The sequence below is a fragment of the Parasteatoda tepidariorum genome, chromosome 7 (assembly GCF_982258835.1).
Source record: "Parasteatoda tepidariorum strain Cologne lab strain chromosome 7, Ptep-v5.0, whole genome shotgun sequence".
Classification (NCBI taxonomy): Eukaryota; Metazoa; Arthropoda; class Arachnida; order Araneae; family Theridiidae; genus Parasteatoda; species Parasteatoda tepidariorum.
Genome location: NC_141761.1, coordinates 44,825,690 through 44,853,433, shown reverse-complemented (window position 1 = coordinate 44,853,433; position 27,744 = coordinate 44,825,690). Strand labels below are relative to the sequence as shown.

The 27,744-nt window shown below is 28.3% G+C and overlaps 1 protein-coding gene across 1 annotated transcript in view; it reads right to left on the bottom strand.

Annotated features, from left to right (window-relative positions):
* The window catches only part of Pkc98E (Protein kinase C), a 41,707-nt gene extending 22,163 nt beyond the window's left edge, over positions 1-19,544 (bottom strand). Inside the window, exons 1-10 of the mRNA XM_016061126.3 lie at positions 18,549-19,544; positions 10,926-10,980; positions 10,653-10,815; positions 9,090-9,121; positions 8,922-9,004; positions 8,530-8,668; positions 8,246-8,388; positions 7,415-7,502; positions 3,534-3,673; positions 37-210 (exon numbers count right to left, since the gene is read on the bottom strand). Coding sequence (XP_015916612.1) covers positions 37-210; positions 3,534-3,673; positions 7,415-7,502; positions 8,246-8,388; positions 8,530-8,668; positions 8,922-9,004; positions 9,090-9,121; positions 10,653-10,815; positions 10,926-10,980; positions 18,549-18,911 — 1,380 coding nt within the window. The 5' untranslated portion in view covers positions 18,912-19,544. The remainder of the gene's footprint in view (positions 1-36; positions 211-3,533; positions 3,674-7,414; positions 7,503-8,245; positions 8,389-8,529; positions 8,669-8,921; positions 9,005-9,089; positions 9,122-10,652; positions 10,816-10,925; positions 10,981-18,548) is intronic.
* Between the last annotated feature and the right edge of the window lie 8,200 nt (positions 19,545-27,744).

Sequence of the window (27,744 nt, the reverse complement as noted above, 5' to 3'; positions counted from 1 at the left end):
AAATGAGAATCAATGGCATAGCGAAACAATGATTACCTCTGTTTGATAACAACAATGAAGAGCTGTTAAAAAAGGATGTTTGGCTGACAACGTTAGTATTCTTTTTTCTGTCATAGTGCAATCAACATCATCATCTTGAAGAATAACATCTTTTTTAAGTACTTTCACAGCAAAGACTTCATCTGAACCTTTCTTTTCTGCTAATAGAACCTTTAGATGAAAAGTTTTCAAATCAATTTTGATTAGATAAGATATTCATCATAAATAATAAGGCTAAAATTAACTATAAATAATTCATACTGTATTGTAAATCAAATATATAATAATCACTTCATCATTCATAAGGACAAATTTAAATAAATAATTTAAAATACAGTGAAATTTAAGTAACCATTAATTTCCATACTTGTTTTTGCAATAACTCAAGGATATTTTTTTATTGCTTGAAATCTTATTAGTTGATTATCGTGGATATCTTAACAATATATATACACCGAGTAGCATAATTTCAATCTGCAGCATAATCTTCATTAATTCATTTCTGTGGCCCTAACACAGTCAGACAAAAACTATCATTGCAAATTTAGACTTAATCAAACATGTGCACAGCAAAATTAGCATATATAAGGGACTAATTATACACAAAAATACTTACGTTAAAAATTTCTTATTTCAAATAAAAAAAAAATATTTTACTTTAAACAGTTTAACAGTTTATAAACAAGCAATCCTTAAACAGTTTATAAACAAGCAATTGGGGTTTTCATTTTTAATTAGAATTAAAGTTTTAATTAGAAACTAGGAGGCTACGCCCCCTGCTCGCTGCCGCTCGCCAACCCCCGGAACTGGTTTCGCAGTTCATTTCGGATTGCTTTGCAATCCGATGCTCGCTTTGCTCGCCCATTGGATACGTTCATAACGTCTAGCTTTTGTATACTTTTTTGAACACTGAAGTTCCGAAAAGTTTTTACTGTCGAAAATTCTAAGCCTGCGCATTTCAATATTAATTTGAAATTGCAAACAGTTCACATATTTTTCTTATTCACACTATTCTAAATTTCAGTTGTTGAGAAAAGTAACTGTTGTAAGTTTTGTTTTAAAGTCTTTCCCACCAGAGGGATAAAACCATGTGTTGTAAAACAATATGAAATAGTACTGAAAGCCGGATGTAAAGCATCTGCTTCGATGAAGATAATTTTGTGAGAATTTTTTTTATAATTCGGTGAGAATTCACCCGATTAGACATATGATGCTCACTACGTGCTCTTGCGCGCCGAAGCCTATCAATTAAAACGTATTAGCGTTTTATATAATATAGATCAGCCATATGACGCTCACTACGTGCTCTTGCCGAAGTCTATCAATTAAAAATGAAAACTGTTGCCAACGCGAGAAAAGAAATATCATCGGTTTTATTGATACATACGTATATATTAGCGTTTTATATAATATAGATTAGAACTTATTTTTAAATTTTTTTTCTTATCATTTAAATTCTTTATCTTATTAAGTTAAGAAAATTATTTGAATTTTATGAATGCATTCACGAATTAGCAGACCTACAAACAATTTTTGTTAAGGACCTGAAACAAATAGCAATTGAGTAAGTTTCAAGATTAAAAATGATCTTACATCTCTGTTTCTACTCTCAGTAATATTTTAAGTGTGTTTTTTTAAATCTGAGATGAAAAACAATTTTCAGGTGAGGTACCATGACAATTAAAAAAGAAAAAACTGAGATAAAAAATAATTTACCAGGCACTGCAGGTGTGTTGATAATCTGCAGCACCATCTTCCATGATGGAAGATTTCTACTACCGAGGATATAGATACATAAAGCATAAATTTATATAAAAAGAGAATTTAGATCGAAAATTAAAAGAAATAGAACACACACAATTTTTAGTTAAAACAGTGCCAAGCTGCTAAATTTTTAAATGGGAGAAAAATATTTGAAGAAAATGTCAATTAATTTACATTTTCTTCAATACAATTTATTTATTTTTATGATTTAATTTTACCTTCATTTATTTTAAACTAAATTAAATTATGTAACATTTGAAATTTATTAAATATGTTTGATTTTCCTAAAAAATCAGCATTTTTTTCTATGCTACCATTTATTCCCCACCTCCCACTTAGCAGTAAATTTCATTAAAATTTATATGGAGGCTTAAACAGTATTTTACGATAATTCATCAATGATATTATCCATTCCTAAGGCTTTAATTTTTTTCATTCTTTTGACACCATGCTCAGTTCCTTCTCTGGTTTGTGTAAAGTCTTCATCAACAGTTTTGATCTTCCTCATTATTAATCTCCATACAGTGCCGGATTATCCATTACGCCCGACTAGGCCATGGCCTGGGGCCCCCAATGATTAGAGGACTCCTTAAAATGGATTTTTTTTTAAATAAATTTAAAAAATAAAGAAAAACAACGATTTAAAAAAAAATCTATTTCAAATATATATGTTATGATTATTTTTTAGTTCTAATTTAACAAACTAAAGTAAAATTCAATTTATTATTATTTATTTTAATTTTAAATACGCTTTCTAGAATGAAAAGATATATAAATACTTTTATATTTGAATAAATAAAAAAATATACGAGAAAAAAAATTAATCTAAGGGCTCCAAAAATTTTAATGGCCTAGGGCTCCGCATACGCTTAAATGATACGCTTAATCCGGCACTGTCTCCACGTTTAAATCTTTACTCTAATTTCATTTAGTAAATCTCTAAAATATTCTGTTCACCTTTCTAGGATTTGTTTTTCTTCACCTATTTATCTACCACCATGACTCTTAAAGCCATTAATATTTGGATCAAATGTTTTGGAATGAAAATTCAGTGCTTTCTATAGTTCCCTTCATTCATTTTGCCTTTGTAGTGAATCAATTTAAGAATGTCATTTTAACCAGGTCCTTTTTCTGCAAATTTTATTTGTAACTCTGTATATATCCGTATACTTCTCCTTACAACTCTTATTATCATAGCTTTTCTAGCTTTGTTTTTTACTTTAATGACGTTGAAACCCCTGCCATATAATGACTGACATAAAATATCTCTATAAGTACACAGATAATTAATTAAAACCTTTTATCAAATTATGTAAAGTTCCATTATTCAAAAAAAATATACCTAAGTACTTAAAATATACTGAAGTTAATTTCCCTCAAACAGTTTTTAACTAAAATTCTTTTTCTTTTATGGCGTCCAGAGTTGAGTTCAAATTTCAACTAGCCATTTCAAGACAAAGAAAAAAGCAATTCAAAGCATTCAATACAAAAGATACAGTAATTTCTGAAATATTTATATTTATATAAGTTATGAAAATTTATTGAAACATTTTTCATAAAATTAAATTATAGAAAAGCTGTTGACATTAACTTCGGAATTCTTGTTTAAACTACTTATTAACAGAAATGGACAATAAGCTATTTAGTACATTTTCAGTCCTAATAAAATAATAAATATTTAAGAAATAAATGTTCAATAATTAGATGGTAAGATACTTAAAAATACTAACTTTTCCAAAGCTTCCTTTTCCTAATACTTTAATAAAGATAAAATCATCTAAGCCTAATTTTCGTGGTCGATTTTTATCCATATCCAAAAAATCTCCTTGGCCTGTAGGAAAGAATCGCTTTCCACCAGATTCTGATATATCTATGAAAATGTCAGAAATTACGATATAACATTTAATCATTAATTAAATTTCTTTGGTAAATGTTTTATTTATACTTTATAGTACAATAAATGAAATAGGAAAACTAATGTAACTTTTTAAAAGTTTGTTTTCATTTAATGTAAAATAATATTCAACAGCTACTCAAAACTAAGTCTAACACTCTTGGCTGTTCTCATTTTTATTGACTCTTGATTACATGCTATTTACTCAATTAAACAATTTTTATGAGAATTCATGAACTTTCCCCTTTTCCTACATTTTATTAGTAAACTATACTTACACTATATAGTAAACTTTTTAAAGCTCTCAATTTAAAGGAAATCTCTGTTACTACAAAAGGTGTTCAAATATTATACACACACAAGATATATTGAAAGATGCTAAATAAAATATAAAAATTAATGAAGTGTTAAAAGATATTGATGACAATAACTATTGAAAAATTTAAACATTTTTTAAATCTTTGAAAATTATAGTAGCTAATTTCTCTTCATCACGAATTAATTTTTAAGAAGGAGTATGCATGTCTATGATTTTTAGGAGACTTTTTTTTTTAAAGTTATTCAAAATGTATAATTATTGAGTTTCTATTAACATTTACACAATTTTTACACAACCTGAAGAGTAATTCCTCTTATTCTTAAGCATTAAAGCCTGCTACAGGCCAAAAATGCCTCTCTTAGATTTTTCTAAGGGATCTTATTCCGCATTACTGCTTTCTATTCGATTCACACCCAATTAATCTTAGTCTTTTTCAACATCCTGCAGCAATTTTTTGGGGGATATTCTTCTTAGCCGGGTCTTTTTTTTCCTTAGAAAGGTTATCTTTTTAGCTGGGTATGCATCATCATATCTTCATAAATGGCCTAACCATATGATAAGAGATGCTTTTACTATCTCAGGGCTGCCACCGGAGTTAAGACTGAAAAATCGTTGCTTCAAAAAAATGGTCTCCAAAACAGTTTGCAGGTACTTAAATAGTTGTCAAACCATTTAACTTATTTTTACAATATTGACACTTTAAAAATATATAATAATTCAAATATAAATACTATATATTTTCAGATGATTGCTAGCACTTAAAAATAAATTGTGTAAATCTAATTTAAAATATTTAGAGGCATTAGACAAATGTATAGAAAACCAAAACTCTATACTTTAAAAATACACAGACACAAGACCAATATTTTATAAATTCTGTTACTAAAGCAAAAGTAATAATTAAATGTGTAATTAGAATTTCATCAAGAATTATTAACTACAATGAATTAGTCAAATGGAAAAGAAATTTGAGTATACTGAAACTAATCAGCATTACATATCCTCATTTCTTAAAATTTTTCAGAAATTTCCTTTTTATTTTCCCCCAAGAGTCACACAAGAGTGACTGCCATAGTCACATTTTCTTCAAAATAGTCATTTAAGCTGCCTTATTACTCGCCAGTGGTAGTTCAGGCTATGGCAAATACACAGTAGCATAGCATGTAAAAATCTTGAAAATTTATTACAAAAATAATTAATCTATTCAAGCCGTTGGAAAATGCAATTAAATTTATAAAATCCCATCGGTCAATTTCATCTCGTGAGCACATGATCTTTACGGTTAATCCCGACTCCTCCCACAAACACTGACTCGATAGAGAACTAATTAAAACTCCGATTGGGAAGCCTGTTGTTATTTTTTGTTTGTGTCCCTGCATATTTTGTGTGTCCATATATTTGTAGATAAAATTAAATATTGAATGTTACACTCTCAGTTACAATTATTTAGATGTTCTATAGAAGTTTATGTAACATTAAGAAGTGTTCCCAGCCTTTTGGTGGAGGTAAGCTATCTCCTTTCTTGATATCTTTTAGTAATACTCAAAATCTGGCATCTTTGCTGGGATTCGAATAGACATAGATAGACTTAAGGAATTAGAAAAACTAGAAAAGAACTTTATTAGACTTTATGAAACTTGATATACGAGTGTTAAAAAATTACGAAAGCCAGTGAGAAGTTATCTTTCAAAGGCATTGAATAAGGCATTAGATTTATTGAAAGAAAATGAGCCCGATATTATAACCACTCAAATTTTTTTTTTTAAGAATAGAAGTTCAAAGAGTTGAAAGAATTGGATAACAAACTTTTATCCATTTTAAATGATGATTCAACATGCTCGCACGATAGTTTTGATTTAGAGTATGACGCAATAACTGTGTACAAAGATAGATTTCTAGAAACGAGTACTAACTTAAAGAGATGATTGAATATTATAGAAAAACCAAAATTAGAAGAACCCATGTTAAAAAATTCTCCTGAAAATATTAATTCGCCAAGCAAGTTCAAACTTCCTGAATAAGAATTGAAACAATTTAATGGAAACATTAAAGAATGGCTTCAGTGGAGGGGGCAATTCAAAAGAATTCAGACATTGAGGATGATGATAAACCTCAGTATTTAATTCAATCAACTGCAAAAAATTCTGCAGTGAGGCAGTTAGTAGAATCATTTCCTCTCCAAAATTATGAAGAAATTATAAAATGTTTAGAACAGTGTTTTGGGAGGGATGATTTGTTGATTGAAGTTTATATTTGAGAAGTTCTTGCGTTAGTAATAAATAATACGAATCCTCAAGATCAAAAGTATTTTTTAGTCAGATTGTACCACACATTAGAAGGTCAATTGAGATGTCTTGAAGCTTTAGGTGTAGCAAAAGATAATTTTTCTGCTATTTTATTATATCCCTTGATTGCCAAGCAATTTATTGAAGGTACATCAATGGGTGATGGGGGGTACATCAATGGGGGTAAGTGAATTAAAAACAGAGATTTCTGGAAACGATAAATTAACTAATCTTTTAAATTTTTTTAAAAAAGATATCAAATTGGAACAAAAAATTTTTGATAGCTCGTTCCCCTTTTGGACTAGAAAATCATAATAGAAAACCGATGACTCACCATTGCCAGAGGAATAAGATTTCTGCCGCTGATTTAATTATTAGCTCTAAACAAAACATTTCACATCTGGTGAATTTGAAAGTGGATGAGCGTATATTTTGTAATAAATCCCATTTAAGTCAAGAATGTAGATATGTTATGAGTTTAACGCTCGAAAAAAAAAATCCTTATGGAGAAGAGCATCTGTTTTCGACTTATAAACCTAGACTTAGTGCGTGCTATTGTAAAAATAAAGTTAATTGCTTGAAATGTAATGGGCAGCATTTGCAATTTATGTGTAAAATGGATGAAGAATTTCATGGCAATAAAATTAATAAAAAGAGGTTGAAAGAAAAAATCATTACGGAAAGCTCTTTAACTAACACTTCATACATGCGTCAGGTTTATTTACAAACATTAGCAGTACGAATACATGGGAATAATAAAACCAAATTCATTCTGATTCTCATTGAAACGGGTTCGCAGCGATCGTACATATCAAAATACGCTGCAATGTGTCTGGAATATGATGTTATAGGTGAAGAATCTATTTTACATTCTTTTTTTGGGGTGTTAAAAAGGCAGAAATTCATAAAAGATATTTAGTTCATATAAGTAATGTAGATAATAGTTATGTCATTGTAATTTTGAGGTTAGTTATCATTGTTATAATCAATAGTTATCATTGTAATTTAACATATGTAGTTGTGTGTTTACTTTAAACTCAAATTATATAACTCTTATGTGAACACCATATGTATTAAAAAAAAGAAAGAAAGAATTTCCATTTTTAAACTTACCTAGTGAATCAAATTCTACAGAAAGGGGTGAGGTATGCATTTTTTCAGATAGTTGACCCATTTTATTAGGAGATTCACTAATGGATGGCTGTAATAAAGATATATATATATGTATGTTCGTAATTCATTCAAATTTTAAATTGTAATACAGGATAACAAATTTTTTTTTTGAAAAATATAATAATTTTTTTGATTTTTAAACAACTGGTTACATTTTAAGACAGTTTGAATTAAGATAATATGATAGACGAAAAAAGTCAGCATTCTTAAGCAACAGTGATATTTAACTAATAAAAAGTCAAAGAATAAAAAAATATATAAACACTATGAGGTTAGAGAAAAAAATAATTATTGTTATCCTTTATTACTAACTGTAGGGTAAAAAGGAAATTTCTAAATGCTATAGAAGTGAATTCCTGACTTGAATAAACTTAAAGAATATTTCAAATTTGACAAAAGTTTTGATTATTAATAAAAAATAAATATTTGAAAGAATTTTTTTTTAACAAAAATTAGAGTTATATTGGCTGTTTACTGAAAATAATTTTTTAAAGAGGGGTTTTATTTAATAGAACGAATAAGTATCAATTAGTACTTTCAGAAAAATGTGACTGTGAAATTTTTCGGGCTTACATAACTAATAAACTTTCTTTGCATATTTTGTTGAAAATGAGGCACTCCTCTCACATTTTAAAACAAAAATTAAATTTTTAATCCAACACAATTTACATTCATGCTATAGGTCAACTTTAAGTAAATGGAAAATCATGTTATTTTTATTCTAACTTGATAATTATAAGAATAACTTAAAGATGCAATTAGTATAATTACCTTCTTTTTTCTCCCCACAGGTTTTGCCAATTTATCACTAGACATACCCATGGTACTCAAAACATCGGCAATTTGTTTAGAATTAACTCCACAATTGTTTGCTACGTTCTTTTCACACCGCTTATGAACATTCATGCTACAAACTAAATAATAAAATTAAGGTTAATTTAACAAAATAACACACGAAATATATTTTTAGCAAAACTTAGATCATTAACTAAGTGATAAAAGTAGCAACAGACATGAACTTGATAATTTAGAATTTATTAATATGCATGTCCTACCTTCACATTGTAAGCCTTGTCTAAATAAGCCATACAGCATTGAACCACAATGATCACAAAATGTAGGTCTCTTAAAGTTATGTACAATAAAACGATGAGGGAGGTTTATGTTGAATCTGCTACCAACTCCAGTTATTACCTAAAAGCACAATTAAAATATCTTGATAATGAAATCAAGTCTTATCCCTACCTCAAAACATACAAATTATATAAGATCTGTTAATTAAAAAGTTTATCTTAATTGCTTAAATAACAAGTAAATACATTAAAATACCAAAAATACACCAAGTGTCAGTTTTAGCTTGAGAAAAGAAAATGTTAACTTATTAAATGTTAACTGTACCTGAAATTTCATTAAATTATGTTTTAATTAAATTATGTGTCGAACTTACTTCTTCGGTGGTCACATCTCTTGAACCTGGACATTTCGTTACAACAAATTCATGACAACGTTTGTGGACAACACATGTGCAAACTGCAAATTAAATTAAAATTGGTGTTAAGCAAAAAATAAATTTTAATAAAAAAAGAAAATTTAAAAATTATTTTAAAAACTTTACCTTGACACTGATAACCTTGTTTGCCAAGACCCCTATTAAAAACAAAATTAGTAATTACATAAAAAGAATTGCAATAATCAAAGCAGAAAAAATTTTAATTCAATATATGAATTCATCTTAAATTAAACTCTTAATTTTTTAAAGTAAAAGCTCAAATAACATTTGATTAATAAGTTTTGTAACTAAATTCTATATTCAATCCACAACAGCATAGGTTTCACATGTTTAGAACCGTATCATCTTTTTTTTCTTTCTGACACTTGAATCTTTGGAATAATAGTCAGATCTGAAGAGAATATAGCACGAAATTAACTAGACTTTTATTATTTAGAAGTATTCATTATTTAGAAGCATTATTATTTAGCACGAAATTAACTAGACTTTTATTTACTTATTGTGGTTTTCCTTATTTCAGAACTTTTGATTACCAAAAGGTTTTCTGAAAATTTAGAGCTACTGAACATAATCTGAAAAAAAAAGTTAATTACTTTAAATTGTTGGTTATATTAAGCTTATTTATTATAGGGCTTTTGTATGCTTCAACTATGCAAAACATTTTAACCCAGTTTATTACTAGATTATTATTACATTTTATTCAAGTTAAGTACTTACTTTAAACCATTTTACTTCCAAAAGGGCTTTTACCAAAACTAAAGGTATATTGAAAGCTTTTAAAGTTCTAATTTTTTGCAGAAACTGTAATTTTCTAATATAATTATTTTATATTATAAAATATAGTTTTTTAGTTTATAGCATAAAATATAGTTAGTATGGCAACAGTATAATTTCAACTGACTGTAACCAACTAAATTTTGTCATATATAATTAATTTTAAGCTGAGGACAATTAAAGATGTCTGAATCTTTTTTGTTTATCAAAGAATGTATCACATGATTTTTCAGGCCCTGACAACATCCAGAAACAGTTTTAGACCATTATTATTCTAAGTTTTATGGAGTTATTTTTCTTTCATGATAATTTTACTTACATTCAAATTTTTTGTGTGAAATGTTCATCCTACTTAGGAGGTTTATTCTTATGTTAAGAGAAATATTTACATCCTACTTTATTTATTTTTTGTTTAATTATTGCAAATGATTTATTATAATAGAGATAATATATACTCTATATTGCACTAAGTACATTTTCAAAGTCATTTTCTTTAATGGGTGCATAGATTTTTTTTTTCAACCCTTTATATCAAGCATTTTTAAAATTTATTTAATGACTTCATTTTGTAAACTGTATTTGGGATAGTATTTGAATTATTTTTGTGGCCTAATGATACATCATTTTTACTTTATAATGTGGCTTGAAGGTCACCCAGCTTGAGATTGATGGATACCAGCTTATGGATACTGCTGACCACAATGTTACAATTATATTATTGGAACTTAACGTTTTAGCTTCATGAACCCTTTAGTACAGAACTGCTTTAAAAGATTTGTTTTTTTTTAAAGAACAGTATTATAGTATATTTTAATTAAGTTTTTTATTTACCCAGCCTTAACTGTATTAATAAATAAAATTATGAACCATGTAGGAAAAAAAATTGCAACATACCAAATGAATTCTCTACAATGAGAACAAAAAGTAGGTTGCCTAAGTATAGTAGCCATAAACTTATGGCCATTGATTTGATGAACCCTTCGGCGCATGGCACCTCGCCTTCTGTTGAAACCCTGTCTTTCTTTAAATACTTTAGGTTGCTTGGGAGCGGCACTTTCTAAAATTAATAGATCAAACTTTTAAAAACAAATACACTAAACATTTTTAATCTAAACTATTTATCAAGTTTACAATATGAAAATATTCTAATTAGATATTTTAACTTGCCTTCAGGAATAAGTTCAATAACAACATGTATTTTTCCGCCAGGCTCCAAATCAATCTAGTTTAAAGAAAAGAAGAAAGAAAAAAAAAGCTTTAGTCTTTAATAAAGCCTAAGCTGAATATTATCTATTGAAGTAATAAAAACTTTTTATTTGGAAGATCACAATGTTTATATAATTACTCAGGTTTAAAGTATACAGATCAAACCCAAAATATTGAGTTGAAACCAATGAAAACGAAAAGATTAAACTTCATTCATCCCGTTTTTATCACATATAAATTAGATAAAATATATTACTTTAAATTTAAGTACTTTCCTTTCTTTTTATACAGATTTTTATTTATTTTTCCCTTTCTATATTCAAACAGGATGTATAGTCAAAGTTTTCAACAAAAACAAGCACTTTTCTTTAAAATATATATATACTATTAGGATATGCACACTAATAAATTTTTTCTTATTATTATTATTGAAAAAAGTTCATTTTCAATCAAATATGATAATTTTTATTAAAACATGCAACTTGGTTCAGTATTTCTTTAATGAAATGGTTAAATAAATTTCAGTAATTTACAAACGTTAATACAATAAGTATTAAATTGAAACTAAACAGTTTTGACAGAATTAAATTATTATATTTACACCATATTCATGGTATAACAAATCTGAGATGATTGAATTTTTTATTTCAATTGTCTTTAAATCAAATGATAAAGAGATAATTTTTTTTTTGTAATGACAAATCTATACAGAATAAGATTTTTTAACGCATCTGCTAAAAATATTAAAATAGTGAAAAGCCCTTCACTTTACTATTTTTAAAACCTTACCTTTAAAAATTATTCATTTTTTCATAAAGTAACTGAAGAGGATTGAAAATTTTAATAACACATAGAGTATAATAACACTAAAATAAAATTTTAAAATATTTTATGCATCTAATGAATGGTCCTCTGGGTAAAAACTCTCATTATTAAAAAATTTCATTTAATTCCTATCTTTATGAAATCAAACGAATAAAAGGGTGACGACCCACAAAAAAAAAAAAAAAAAATTCTTTAAAAATGTGAATGACCACAGGGATCCTTAAGTACAAGGATTGTGGTGCTGATGTATAACCTAAATAGAACATCATACACGATGGCAGGAGTCACCACCAGCAATGTTACCAGCAGAAAAGTTAACAAGAAGGAGAAATAAAATTTTGTATTGCCAATGAAGAAAAGAATTTTACAATGTTAAATTGGTTCCCATGATTGGCAAAAATTTGAGAGATTTTAGCTTAGCTTTGATTTCAGAGGGCGAAAGTTGAAATCTTAAATCTGGAATCTCTCGCAAACTGAAGCTGAGTAGCATGTGAGAGTGCACATGCTACTCAGCATTTGTATTTGCAAGAATACTTTCCACTGAATCCAGAGCATTGTGTGCGGATGCGAACTAAAGAGTAATTTATTCGGCAAGTAAAGTTGCTCTTTCTTGTGCTACATAACAACGGTATACAAAATGGATTTTGGTTGATTGAATTGTGAAAACCTTGTATATTGAAAACCACTCTTTTTTCACATTTCAAGGTGACAATCGACAAGGTAAAGAAAAAGTCTAATTTTGTAAAAGAACATTTAGCATTTTTACAAGCAACCAATGAAAAAGCACCTTAAAAATCATCAATAAATGTCCTTAAAAATATTTTAAAACGCTACAGACCCTTTCAACTCCACATGTAAATCGCGATCACTATAACAAGTCTAACTAACCTAAGACATTGTGGGCCACTTCGGAAATTCTCCACACTTCGGTTGGACACAAACACTGTACATAACATACATATATAGACCGTCACATAAAAAGCTTCAACAAATCTTTTTATGTTATTTCTTTAACTAAATTCTCCATAATTTATTATTCGCATCCTGTCTATCTTCAAATTCAAGTATGTAGGAATTTTAACATATAAAATTTTCCCCAACTGTGAGAACCATATTACTCCCTCAACCTATTTAATGTACCAATCGCAATTTATTCAGGAGCACTTTGATTTTGTGTCACTTGGATGATTTTTCTCTTGCCAATAATGGTTAAATGAACATTGATGTCCTTTTCCCCAACCTAAGACCTGTTTTTATTCAAAATGCAAAGGCACATGATTTTTCACAAGCAATTTTAATTTTATTGAGTGTCATTTTCTTGGTGCGGAAATGCAACTTCTGTTGGCATCATGAAAACCAGATTGATGTATAAAATTTAGCGCCAATAAAAATGGCCTTTACTGATATAATTATGAGTAAAAACAAATTTACCAATTATGAATAATAGAGTTATTTTAGGTAGATATTTTTTTTTGTTTAAGTTTGCATTTAATTTTATATCATAAATATTAGTTAGCTTAAAAAAATGAGAAGATTTTTGTTTGAGGTGTTGAATTCTTTTTTCAATGTATTTTTTTTAATTTAACTTTCAACTCTGAAAATTAAATTGCATCATCTTTCTGCTACATGAGATTGTGAATCTCTTTCAAAGATCTTCAAAAAGAGCTCTGCCACACACAAATATTTTGAATAAATTTGAATCTACTTATTTGTTTTGTTAATATTTTTGATTTGATTTTTTTTCTCATGTTTCTGAGGCTCTTTTCACATTTGGAGCAGAGGTTTTCCTGGTACCTGGGAGAGGTTTTGGTGGTCTCTCCTAAAGGTTTTCTTCAACACAAAGTTTCCAGAAAAAATTCTGTGCCTCCCAAAAGAGGTCGCAAACAGAGGAGGTTGCTACGCAGGTGTGGCCTTTTTCCAGAGGTTCCACTGTATATATATATATATATAGAGAGAGAGAGAGAGCAAAAAAAAGGTAAGCATAGATAGAAGAAAAAAGGTTAGCAAGTGAGAGTGTTTGAGATGAAATATTAAAAAAAAAAAATTGGTTCTGGCATACATCTCATTAATCATGATATGTTGCAGGTGATGAAATAATACGTTCTTGTAGAACAAGAGCAGAAAAGGTAATATGAAGAGAAAGAACTGCAGGTGCTATACATGGGGAGTTTTGGATGGCAGACAACAGCAATGGAACAATGTTTTAACGTTGTTATTCCTTGAATTTTGTTACCATGCTCCTTTTTGCTTTATGTTGCTTAGTTTGTGTTCGTTATTTTGAATTAGAACAGCATTAACACGTAGTTTGGTCTTTGGTCATGTACTCATGTCAGTGTGAGAATCCAAACGTATCACCTATATCAGTTTTATTTTGAATTCATCTAACAAGTTGTGATTTTGGGTATAAATTTATAAGGCATATTTATTGATTATTGTTGAAATGATGAATTCAAATAGAATGAAATATGATCGATTGATTTAAAAGTTAAACTATAAAAATATATTTTCCTGTAGAGAATAGTAGTTTCAGTCAGAATTTTTTTTTCTAATTTTGGTGTTTACTTTTTAATGTTTCTTTTAAATTTTATTTATTTATTTCTTTTTTAGCTTGGCAAAAGCAATAATGTTCGGCAAAAGCTCAAAAGCATTTTTAGTATAAATTTTAATACCAATTGTTAGAAATTATATAAAAAAATAACAATTATCAATCACCAAATTAGTGATCGTTCTAAAAATTTATTGGATGGATTTATATTTCATATCTAAATCAAATGCATGTTAATGTCATAATATTTTTTGCTACATTTCCGACTTTTATCTAAATAATATTTGTGTAACCTCTCAATTGCATTGCAAGTTTGTAAAATTGTTTACAAATCTTATTTATGAGCGATATGTAAGAGCCTCTAAATGCATATCCAAATGTACCAAGTACAGTACAGAACCTGTTATCCGGAAATCAGAAAACCGGAAAACCAAAAAACCGGAATTTTCCCTCCATTTTTAAAAAAAAAAATTTTTTTTTTCCTCATAAGATTTTAGGATTTTTCTTTCTTTTTTGAAAGATGTTTACCTTACCATCATTTTGGAAATAATCATTAGTGTATTACTTCATCGTTTTTTCTTCTTTTTAAGATTATTTCCAAATATATATATTTTTTTTTAGTTGGATTTAACAATTAAAAAAACGGCTTTTTGTAGCGATTCAGAAAACCGGAAAAATCAGTTATCCGGAATAGCGATGATCCGATTGTTCCGGATAATCGGTTTCCTACTGTATAAAAAAATATGAACACTACCATTATACTTGATCTCCAAGAGTCTTGCTCCAAAAAAGACCTAGCTATTAAACATCAAAGCTAAAAAATCAAGACCATGGAGTCCTACTAAAAGAATGGCTTTGTTTGGGCTTCCACTGATGCATTTTCAGACGAAATGTTAATTAATGGTGGAGCTGGGATAAACTTTGTTCTCTAAGATGGCAGCACAAAACAGTAAAAAATTGGGGCAGTAGAAATTGCCTCGAACTACAAATATGATTTCTCTACCATCTCGAAAGCCATAAGCATCTATAAGAAGCAAGGTTGGCAGGTTTTTGACATGTGACAGTTTTTGACAGTTTAAACCATAGTTTAAACCGTCACGTCAAAAACCTCACTGTCAAAAATGTCGAAAATGTCAAAAACCTATATTCATATGTGAAATTTAATTAATACATAAAATTTATATATTTTTTATAAAGGATAGTGTTTCAAAATGTTCTAGAAAAAATAAATTTAAAATTTTGAAGAAACACTTATATTTTGAACAGTAACCAAAATCTTGTACTTTTGAAAACTTACATCTTTTGTAATATTATGTATTCATTTTCATGTGGTATTGAAAATTTGCAGTGATATTATTAAGAAATTTATTTATAACCAAATTTAGTGTGTAGTATAGATTATACTAAAAATTAGACATTTTTAAAGATAAACATTAGCAGTTTTGTACATTAGACATCTTCTTTTAAAGAAAAATCTTTTTAATATTCTTTTAAATCTTCTTAATAATCTTTTTAACATAAGACAATACAAATTTAAGTGCTTTCTGTTAAATACACAGTGTAGTTAGTGTCGATTTACAGTATATTCAGCCTATTCATTTACTATGCTGAAAATTTAGTTTATCCAAATACTTGTGAATTTCATTTTGCTGAATACGATATAGTTTTGTTGAATATCTAAATATTCAGCTGTTGAATAATTACTTCTTGCTTTCAAGATATGCATTATTTGTATTCTTAATACAAGTGGAGAAAAAAAAAGTAAGAGATAAAAATTTTTTTAAAATGATAAGTGTAATAATTATAAATAAATATAATAAACAATATGAATTATATTTATCATTATTCATAAATATAACTACTTTTAAATTCAAATTAACATACTGGATAATAAAGATATTCGGTAAAACATTAAAAAAAAAAATTTATGCACTTGTATCAAGTTTGTATTTATACAACATAACTTGTAAGTTCCTTATAAATATTAGTTAATTGTTCCTTACATATCAAAAATGCATAGTAATAAACTTTTAATCTTCTTAAGTATCAAAAAAAAAATTTTTTTTTTAAATATTAATATTTAAACAATTTTTGTGCACATGCATTTGAATATAAATTTCTGAGATTTTAAATCTGTAATTTTACCTTAATTTTAATTTAAAAATATTTTAAAACCTGCTGATTACCTATAGTATAATTAAATTTCAATATAATGCATGGCAACTGTTGGTAGTTTTGAAGTTTATATATTTTCTTGGCAAACTTCAGTTTTTGACATTTTTGACGGGTTTTTGACGGTTTAAACCAGTATTATACCCTTGTCATGTCAAAAACCACTTTTTGACGTCAAAAACCCAACCCTGATAAGAAGCATATACAGCGGTTGGAGGCATAATAATCTTCAGTGATTCTAAGGCTGCCTTCCAAGCAATCTAACAAGATCTTTCAAGAATTACTCATAATAAATATGTTGCTTTGGACCAAACCAACAAAATAAACACTGCATCATCTAATGCAGTGTTCCCCAATCCCCGGTCAGTAGATCAAATGGTACCGGGCAGTCTATTTCATTGAAATTAAATTTAAATTCCTAGGCTTATACCCAAATCTGTGTTCCATTAAAATGTTACTTATTTTTTAAAAAGGGGGGGGGCCCGAAGGTAGTGACATAAATTTTTTAATGTTTGTAATGTATCATTGTCTCCGATTACCCCCAGATGGAGGTGTCTCACTGCAAAAAAACATGCTCAGGGTTCTGATTTAACGTGCTAGTAAGTTTATATTCATTTTTTGGTGTAACTGTATTTTATTTTGAAGGCATGTTTAAGTACAATTAAATTAAAGTTATTAAATCCAAATTATCTAAAATATAAACAATCAACGTCCCCCCTCTCCCCAGCGGAGAGCGGTAAAATTATCAAACGTTGACAGGTCCGCGGATATAAAAAGGTTAGGGTGGGGAACACTGATCTAATGGATATCGGCACATATAGGCATAGATGGCAACAAGGCTATGGTCTTAGCCAAAGAAGTGATACAACTAAATGAGGAATTTCTTCATTCTGTCATGCTTTGTGACATAAATCCAGTTTCAAAGATAAAAAATAGGGGAACCTAGTAGAACACCAGCAGAAAACTTACAAAACCCTAACAAGACTGACAACCCAGCACTTCAGGAGAATGGAACCAGAATGAACACTAATTGCAACAACTGCCTCAACACCAAACTGGGACCTCATCATGGTTTCACCTGCCCTGCTAAAATGGCTGCAATACAGCAAATTGTCCCCGAAGAGGACCTCTATGCAGACAATTGCTTGCAGATAGATGAGGCTGTGTGGACCGCCCTAGGCACCATAGACTATCCATGGACAAGACAACCAACCATAAGAAAATATGAGAAATTTTTATGGCACTCTTTTGAAAGTTAGCAAATTACAAATAGCAAATATTATGAGTTGCAAACAGATTTATAATAAAAATCTATAATTCTAATATCGAAAATTCATAATTTTTGGTAATATAGAGCTAAAAAGTTAACTTGCTAATATTTCTTTAACTTGACATAGCTTTTTGCAGATCCTTAAGCTACTTAATGCCAAATACATTCAATACATTAAGGAAAGCTTGGATGTCAAATTTCTGTAAAAAAAAAAAAAACACAGATGATAAAGGGGATATTTCCATATAGTGATCTGTCATGAAAACTACAATCACCAAAGTGCCTAATAGATTTTAAACTTACAAATTAAAAAAAAAAAAAAAACACGTAGATGTTTGCCCGGAAATGGCCATGAGTTATATCTTTTGAGTTGGTCCCCTTCTGTAATGTTTGTTATTTTTTTTAGTTTCTCGCGGGCTGCTGCCCAGAAGTTGCCAAGACTTGGTGATTAACCTCCCACAGATCATACTACGGAAATCTCCCCATAATAAAGCACAATAGGACTTAATTACTTGAAAATCGTAGAAAGTTTTGGAAATAAAAAAAAATTTGGCCATTGTGTTTTTGTCAACAGAGAAATGTTTAAAAAAAATCTGTCTGACAGACTTATATTAAATAATACACACAAATTATCTTCATTATTAAAACAATTTAATTCTAAAGCAACTAATAATTAAATTATAAAGCAACTTCTTAAGATTTTTAATACAAGATGAATAGGGAGAATAAGTAAACAATAGATTTAAGTCAATTTACTTAATGAAATACTAACCCAAACGTCAGATTCATATTTGCCAGATTCTTTCGATGACTGAAGAAGCTCATCAAATGAAATGTTACAATTAGCTACAAAATCATCAGGCGGAATTGCCGCATCGTGAAAAACAGTCAGTCCCAAAATTTGTCCTGCATGAACCTCTGACATAAAAAACTCATTCCATACCGGCTTGAATGTTTTCTGTTTGGTTGTGGAGCGATCGACATGAATTTCGTCGACATCGACTGCAACATAAGGATCAATTAGCATTAGCTGTTGTTTTCCCACAACTGTAGCATGTCTAGTAGCATATTCTGTCGGACGTAAATCCACCGCTTCACAAATCTTCAATTTTAATGTTCCTGTAAATTGCGGCATTTCTGCCTGCGGCAGCTTAGGTTAAAAAAAATAATAATTCACTAAATATGCTTCAACACATTATGAAATTTTCTCAAAATTGACGAACTGCGTAATTTTACGCATTCAATCAAAAAAATCTCCTTAACATTACAATATAAACATGGCCTTAACCATCTTCATTATGGTCATTACCATACGATATCCCACAGTTCTCCTTGACCTGAAAGTAACACTTCTGCGCAAGCGCGTCATTTTATCAATGCTTTTCTCTGGAGAAAAGGGAAAAAGAAGAGAAACCAAAAGTATGTTTTGAAAACGACAGTAAACAAATTTTACTTGTTTTTAAGATCAAATAATAACAATAGGAAAATCATGAAAATATTTCTTTCAACTCTAAAAGATAAAATAAAATGTAGTGAATTAAAATAATTTGGGGCATGAAACTGAAACAAGAACCAATTAAGGTGCTTGAGTAAATTCTCAGATTAATATATTATATTAATTCCTTATTAGCTACTAACTCTGAAATGATTAGGTAGAGTTTTAATTGAAATATTTATAATAGAACTATAAATAAATCAATTAATTTCTATTATATTCACTGGAATTTAAACAAATTGTTGTCGGATTTGATTAAATTGTAGGTGCGACGAGTACTATGCTACGCGCTTATAGCTCTCCAAATTTCTAATTCACTTTATTCTTGATGGTGATTCACTCGACTCTCGGCAGATGGTAGTAATAAGCGTTTATTACTTCGTATCGATTTGTTCACAAATTCCCAATCGCAACGAACTATAGGGAGCGTTGTTGTATGCGACGAATACCTGCGATTTCTTTATGAACAGTCATTCAGTAACTCAGGAGTTCTGGAAACGTCTTTAATATAGCGAGTAGCATTGTAACGTTCCTTCTTTATTGCGTCTTATTAAGTTTAAAAAAGAAAAACGTTTAATATTCTTTCTTATGCAAGCGGGAAAAAAATTGTATTCCTTTTTTTTTAGAGAAGGAACATCCAAAACACATCGGAAAAATATTTGTAAATAAACAGTAAAAAATATGTATCTTCTTATTAGGGTTAAAATCTAATGCCTAAGAAATAGTTTCACTGCACTTTATGATATAACATGAAAGGCCTATTTAAACTTTAAATTCCATAGTTTTAAGAATCATATTACCTCAGAAATTGAAATGAACAAAAAATAGGACATAAAGCTTCATAATTTTATATAGTTTAATTTTATAAACGAAGTTTGTTGACAACAATTTATATTAAAACATTTTAAGTTTCAATGAAAATCATTATTTAGAAACTCAAAAACGTAAAATAAAGAATGCTTACGAAACAAAAAAAAATAATAATTCTTTTTGACGCCTTTTTTAAGTGCTATAAAAATGCGTCTTTGGGATTTGCCAAAAACAAAACAAGATGCCATTTTATTTTTTCAGGAGCGAAATATTTTATCGAAAAAAACGAAAAAGTACCAATTCTCATGACATGAAACTTTACCTTAGTAAACGTACGTTTTGGAAATGTTATTTCATTTGGATTCTTATTTATTAGAGTTGATATGGCTACAGCATAAGGTGAAAGAAAATAGAGATTGTTTTGAATCTATGCTGAACTCTATATCGGCCCATTGTCCACTGAAATCCGATTGACTACTTTGATTTCAAATAAAGTGTTTTATTTTATGATTTGTCACAAGCCGACCAGGTGGCCGAGTGGTAAGCGTGCCTGACTGCGAATCCGATGGTTGTGGGTTCGAATCCTGCTCAGGGCATGGATGTTTCTTTCTCTCTCTGTGTGTTTTATGTCCTTTCTCCTTTGTGTAAATGCGACCCGCTCTCGCCCTATGAACGGGTTTGTGGTTGTGTGACGTGGGCGACGCTGCTCCACCGCCGTGGCTTATCCACAGGTGCCCACTGGGTAACGAGAAGAGAGAAGCAGTTTTTCCATTAGAGCCCCATGGGGCAATACATCCCAGGTGCCCGCCATTAAGAAAAAGAAATGATTTGTTGCAAGAATTTCAAGTGTAAATTGACGGCACTTAAAAACCGTCAAATCTGCAGCGGCAGTGGCGTTAATAAGTAAGTACCGAGTTTTTATTCCATACTTTTCTGAATCATATTACTTCAAACATTAGATAATATGCAAGAAGTATACGTAAACACATTATGTTATATCATTTAATTTTTAAAAAAAAGTATTTTGACAACAATTTTTATCAAAAAATTATAAACTAAAAAAAGTAAAATAAAGATATCTTAGGATAAAAAAAGATTTCGAAAATTCCTTATATTGAAATAAAAACTTTCATATTGTTTCTTTCTTTTTATTCTTATAGTTCTTAATCAGACGTAAAAAACCATTCTGTAGGGAACTATCATCAAATAAGAAAAAATATTATTTACAAGCAAATTTTTTATTATAAAATCTTAACACTCACCTGTTTTAGAAATCCGCAGAATTCCAAATGAAATGTTCTTCGCTTGAAAATTTTATTTTCAAATAATCTATGCATAGTTTATCCCTTCATTACTTTTAGATAACATATCACACACCAAAATTTTATAATTGTATGATCTCGATATGATTGTGAATATGTAGCTTAAAAACAAAATAGCTGAATTCTAGTTTAAATTATTCATTCAAAACTAAAAATTACTTATCAAGAAAGCGATAAAAATTTATTAATAATAAGCACAAATGATACTATTTCAAGTAATTTGGATGATTCTTTATTGTTGTTTTCCGAATTATATAGATACAGAAATATATACTATTCTATAAAGAAGAAGAATATTCTATAACTATTACAGTTCTGTACGTTCTGAATTCGCATTTATTCATTGGAATAACGGAAGCAATGTTGACTTCACTTTAATTTGTAATTAATTGAAGACAGAAAAAATTATTTTACATTAAAACACACATCTGTATCAGCAAGTGATCATGAAATCGGTAAAAGAAAGGTAAAAATTATTGAGAAATTGTTCAAGTGCTTGGCATGTTTTGCTTCAATGTTTGGCATGTTTTGGTTAGTTTTTTCAAGTTCTTCTACCTTTTCCTTCGGGATATTCGGCTTATTATTTGTTGCTAAGAAAATGACGTCCGTCTTTGCCAATGGTTATGTTGGATATGCCCGATATTTTCAGGCTCCCGCTAGAGGACGTACTCAAGCGTTGCGATCGCGAATAGACAGGGTTAGTCCTACGTCATCAACGACGTCACTAGCTCTCCTCGTTCCAAACTTTGTTTTGAACGGAGCAAACAACATGGCATTTCTCATGTAGTTAAAAGAGGGTCAATTAAAGCTTTGAATATATTAATATAGAGTCGAATTTAACCTCTGAAATGGCAAGAAAAAGTGTTGCATATATTAATATTATATTAATCTCTTTTTATGATATCAATTGGAGTAGCTTATTAATTGTAAATGATTATGAAAACTTTTTGTATGTATGATTGGGAGAATTTGTATTTAATATTTACCATATAAATTGTAGTTATAATCTGGAAATTTGTGAATCTTATTATTTGGAAAATGTTAATTCTAATTTATGTTTAATTTTTCGTAAAATATGTATATTATATTAAATAATTGTTTTTTCATAATATTGAGACAACTTATTAATTGTAAATAATAATGAAAATTTTAAAACAAATTAAAAAGTTATGTAAGGAGCATGAATAAAGTCAGATAAATTAGTGAAAATTATAAAGCATTTAAGATACACGTTTTTAAAATAGTAAATTTGCCAATAAATTTGAGCTAAAATGATAGGAAGTAAAAAAAAAAAGAAAAAAATATGTAAACAAAAGAGTTGACTGGTCTTAAAACATATTTACAACCAAATTATGAAATAAATTTGGATGACTTGAATGTTACGTTCACTGTAACAAATAAAATATTACTATGAAGGTAATTTAAAAAAAATTTGATTCTGACGGTCAAATGCAAATTTTATTCTATAAAAAGTGATAACAGTAACATTTGCCAAATATTATAACTAAATATGTATACATGCATCAAAGAGTTAAGTTTCTAAATTAAAAAATTTCTTAAAAATTTGAATTATATTTACTTGAAATGCATGCGAAATTAATATTATTAAATAAGTAAAATTTAAACACCTATGTGAATACATAGATTAATAAATATAAATGTTAAATAAAAGTTTATGTATGGGATAAGTATGTTTTAAAGAATTCTAAAAAATTTCATGTTGCACTTTCTTATCGAATAAAATAGGAATCTGAGATTTTAAGATAAATTCATATATAACACCTAAAAAAATTGTTCCTCTCACATTTTAAAGTGAAAATTAGAAATTTAAAATTTTAAAATAATTTAGCTATTCTATGTATTAAAATTCTGGAAACTAAACATAGTATAGTAACACTACACTGCACTATCATAACACTAAACATTAACATAGCACTACACTAGTAACGTTAAGAATAATCTAATATTAATTATCTAATAATAAGGTATCTTAATTTTCTCAAAAAATTAATGCATAAAACTATTGTTAAAAACTAATTAATGATGATGTTGACAAATATAAACAAGAAAAAATCTCAAGTCAAAATAAATCTCAGTTAAAACTAAAACTCTGTGCACATTTAACAATATGTATACATATTAAATAAGTTAGTAACATAATTTATTCCTATTTAGTAGTTAAAAACTAAAGCCAATGAGACATTTAGTATTGATAAATACAATCTAATTATAGATTAAAAATTACAAAACGTTTTAAAACAATGCATGCCTATCCATAACTAAAGAAAAAATAAGATGTAGATCAAGAATATGTAACAAATTCTAAATAAAATAAGACATTACTATAAACATGAAACAAGAGTTAAAAATATTGACGCTTAAATTTTAATACATCAAAATTAAAGATAACTTGACCATTTTGAAACTTTTTTTTATAGCATTTAACTCGTAAAATCTACTGATACCCCGTATAAAGAAAACTACTTAAATTAGGAATAAGTCCCTTAGAAGCGCTACATAAATTTATTTATTTCAATAATAAACTAAAAATCTTGCCGTCTTAAATTCACATAGGAAATGCCATTGAAATGGTTCGTTCGAAAAAATGTTTGGAACGCGTTTGGAAGGAGGCGGGGTTTGACGTCATAAAATACGTCATCACTGTCCCTGTCTATTGAATAATTAAAAATATTTCTGCGTTTTCTAGCTCGTTCCCTGAAAAAAAAAAAAAAAAAAAAAAAAAAAAAAAAATTTGATTTTTAGCTCGTTCCCTGGGCCCGCAGTGGACTGATCGTTAAGACACGGTTCTCATCAGATCACCGAAGTCAAGCATCACTGGCTGCGGTCAGTGTGCGGGTGGGTGACCCACTTGGATCAGTCTGCGTAGGGACCGAGGGTGTGCGGTATTGGTCCTCGTTAAACTGTGCTACCGTAAAGTGCTCGACTTCGCGTGCAGGTCGTCGGGCTACCGAAGCGGGGGTGCCATCCCCTCCGCAGAGGATCAAAATTGTGATGGCATGTCTTCGGATCATCCTCCGGGATGTTTCCCAGACCGTCGCCAATAGCCCATTGTGCAGCTCTAGTGCGACGTAAATTAACAACAACAACAACAAGCTCGTTCCCTGTGAAAAACTCGTCAATCAGGTTCTCGTTCGTATCTCTGGACCCCAAACCTCGCAGCTTTTGAACACGGACGGTGACGTCACTATTCCCCGGAGTCTATTCTATACCACCGTCCGATAGTAAAACAAAATCCAAACCTCGCAACTCCCGAAGAGAGCGGTGAAGGGAATCCCAGCCCTCGAACAAAGGTTCGGACCCTCCCCCTAGGAAGTGACGTTTTGTATCGATAGTTATAAGAAAGTGACCAATGGCTTTTGTTTATCCTTTAATCGTTCTCCCTTCGCTTAGGGGTCGTGACCTCTATCCCAGAGTTTACAGTGTTCTTTCAGAAAGAGAATGTATTCTTCTTTCATTTTGACAGTTACATACATAGTCTAAAATAAATATCTACATATTTTAATCTTTGATCTTTCTTCAAGAGTTTAATATGTAGTATTCGTTTTAAACTTGTTTGCATTATTGTATTTATTATTAGAGAATCGATTTACTTATAACTATATTTACAAACAGTTTGCCAAAAAAAAAGAAATATTCTTAAAATAAAAAATAATACGTCAAATAATACAAATCCAATACATCTTTATTTATTACCTTTTCTAAAAATCATACTTTGAATGTTGTTTTAAATAAATGTAATTGAGTCAATCAGAAATTTTATCACTAGATTATGAAACTTTAGAAATTATATGTATATTATCGAGTGCTTTTAGATTTAAGGAACTAATGATTAATAAAGGTTATTTAATTTCACAAAATTTTGCAATTTTCTATTTTTACTTATTTTATTATTTATAAAATTTTTATTATATTTATGATTACTTTATTACCTTCTATTATTTATAATTATTATTTTTTTTTATTATTTGCAATTGATAAAATGTGTAGCTTTATACTTTATAACACTAAAATCTTTTAGTTTTAAAGCTACAATAAGTATCAAAATAACGCGCAATAAATAAACTTTAATAAATCGGTAGAATGCATGAAATAAACTTTAAACTAGCATTTTTTAAATAATTGTTAGTTTAAATAATCTTAAAAAAAATTTCCTTTACAATTTTAAAAGAAACTGCTTTTTCAATTTTTCACTTTCTTTTTTGTTATGATTCCTCTTTTTTTTTCGCAATTGCAAACTTATACATTTTAATAATTGTAAGTTATTTTTTCAAGAAAAACATCATTTTCTTCTCTTTTATAATATTTTTTATAATAAATTACAATTCGCAACTCAAACAATGCAATATTTATTTTTCAAATTTGATAATTTATCTCTTTTTTGAAAATGGTATTTTCAATCGTTGTGTTATATTGAACTAGATTTGGAAAAAAATTCTCTGCAATGAATTTTTTGCCTTACGTTACCCTCTTACATTAAACCCAACTCAGAAGACAAGGATGCCAAGTAGTTGTACTTTATTTAAGAATTTCATGCTAGAGTTATTAGTTACACAATTTCACTATTGTCATTCTAACCATATAAGGGCAGTTCGTGATTTTTTTTATATCACAAATTCGTTTTTAAAGTTTAACTCGTTACAAGTATTTTTTATACTTTCAATTAAACACATTTTCAATTTCAAAATATTCTCAATTGTTTTTATATTTGATGCTGGTTTTTATTTTTTTTTTGCTTTATCATTTACCATTGTGTATGTAAATAAATTATGAAAAAGTAATTCGGAAAAATATTTGTTTTAAGTGCCACATAAATTTGTAAGAGATTTTTTGAATTAGAATTAATTGCATCAATGAGGATAACTTAAAATATTATTCGAATAATACCAAAAAAAGATTAGTATAATAATTACCAATGAATACAGGTAAAACAGAATATATTAGTTAATATTTAAAAATTAATAATACTTAGCAAATTATTAATACTTAACTAATATTTAAAAAAAAAATCTCAAAACAGAGAAAACAATTATGCTTGATTTTTTCTCTCCCTAAAATTTGTAATACTAACAATAAGTATTTTCAAAAATTCAAATGTCAAACAACAGCTTAAGAAATAACTAAAAAGTTTTCTTTAGTCTACAATTTTTTTAGTACAATTTTTAAACAAAATATTTAAAACAACGTGATTTTTTTTAGAAATTTTTTAATGTTTATTTTAACAATTTTTTTTTCTTAAAATATTACATAATTTTTAAAAAACAAATTTTCGAGTATATTTTGATGTCATAATTATAAGACTAGAAATATAAATAATTTTTTCTTGGAATATTGAGAACAGGAAAATTAAGGAAAAAAATAATAAAAAAAGGTTTCTTAATTATGCATCTAAATTTACCAGCAACTTTAAAACAATTAATTCAAAAACAATTTTATTAAAAAAGTTTTCTTTCTTTATATTCCGGTCTTTTTATTATGCTCTTATATGGAATCCAACTCAGAAGACAAGGGTGCCAAGTCGTGAGAATTCTGTTAGAACTTTTGGGAGTTAGAACTTTTAGTTATACATTTCCATTGTACAGCAATGGAAAATGGTCTAGCCATAAGGATTATTCGTGATTTTATTTTATCGCAAATTCGTGTTAGTAGTTTAGCTCGATGCAAATATGAACTAGTTTTTATTGCATACATTTTTAAGAACAAAATTTTCTCAATTGTTTTTCTGATTGACGCAGGATATTTTTTTCTTATGATTTACCATTCTGTATATAAATGAATTATGCTAAAGCAATTCAAAAGAAATTCTCTCTTTTCACACGTCGCAAAAATTCGAAAAAAGCTTTTTGAAGTAGAATAAATCGCATACATTAAGATAATTTAAAGTATTACTTGAATAAAAACATAATAACGCTAGTTTAATAATAGCAAATAGATATAAGTGAATATCTTTAGAATAACTTAGCTGATACTTAATGGAGAATCTCAAAACAGAAAAGAAAATAATGCTTAAGTTTTTTTTCCACCCTAAAACTTATTATTTACCATTTTATTAAAGGAGTAATTATTTTAAAAAGATCAAATGTCAAACAGAAGATTAAGAAATAACTCTAAAACGCTTTTCTTATAATTTTTTCTGATAATTTTTAAATCTTAATCTTAACAAATTTTATTCCTAAAAATAATAGATAATTTTTCAAAAAATAAATTGTCGAATATATTTTGGCATTATAGATAGATATAAGAGTAAAAATATCTTTTTGTCTTAGAAAATAAAAGATGAAATTTTCGCATTTAAAGTATGAACAGAAAAATAAAAAAAATAA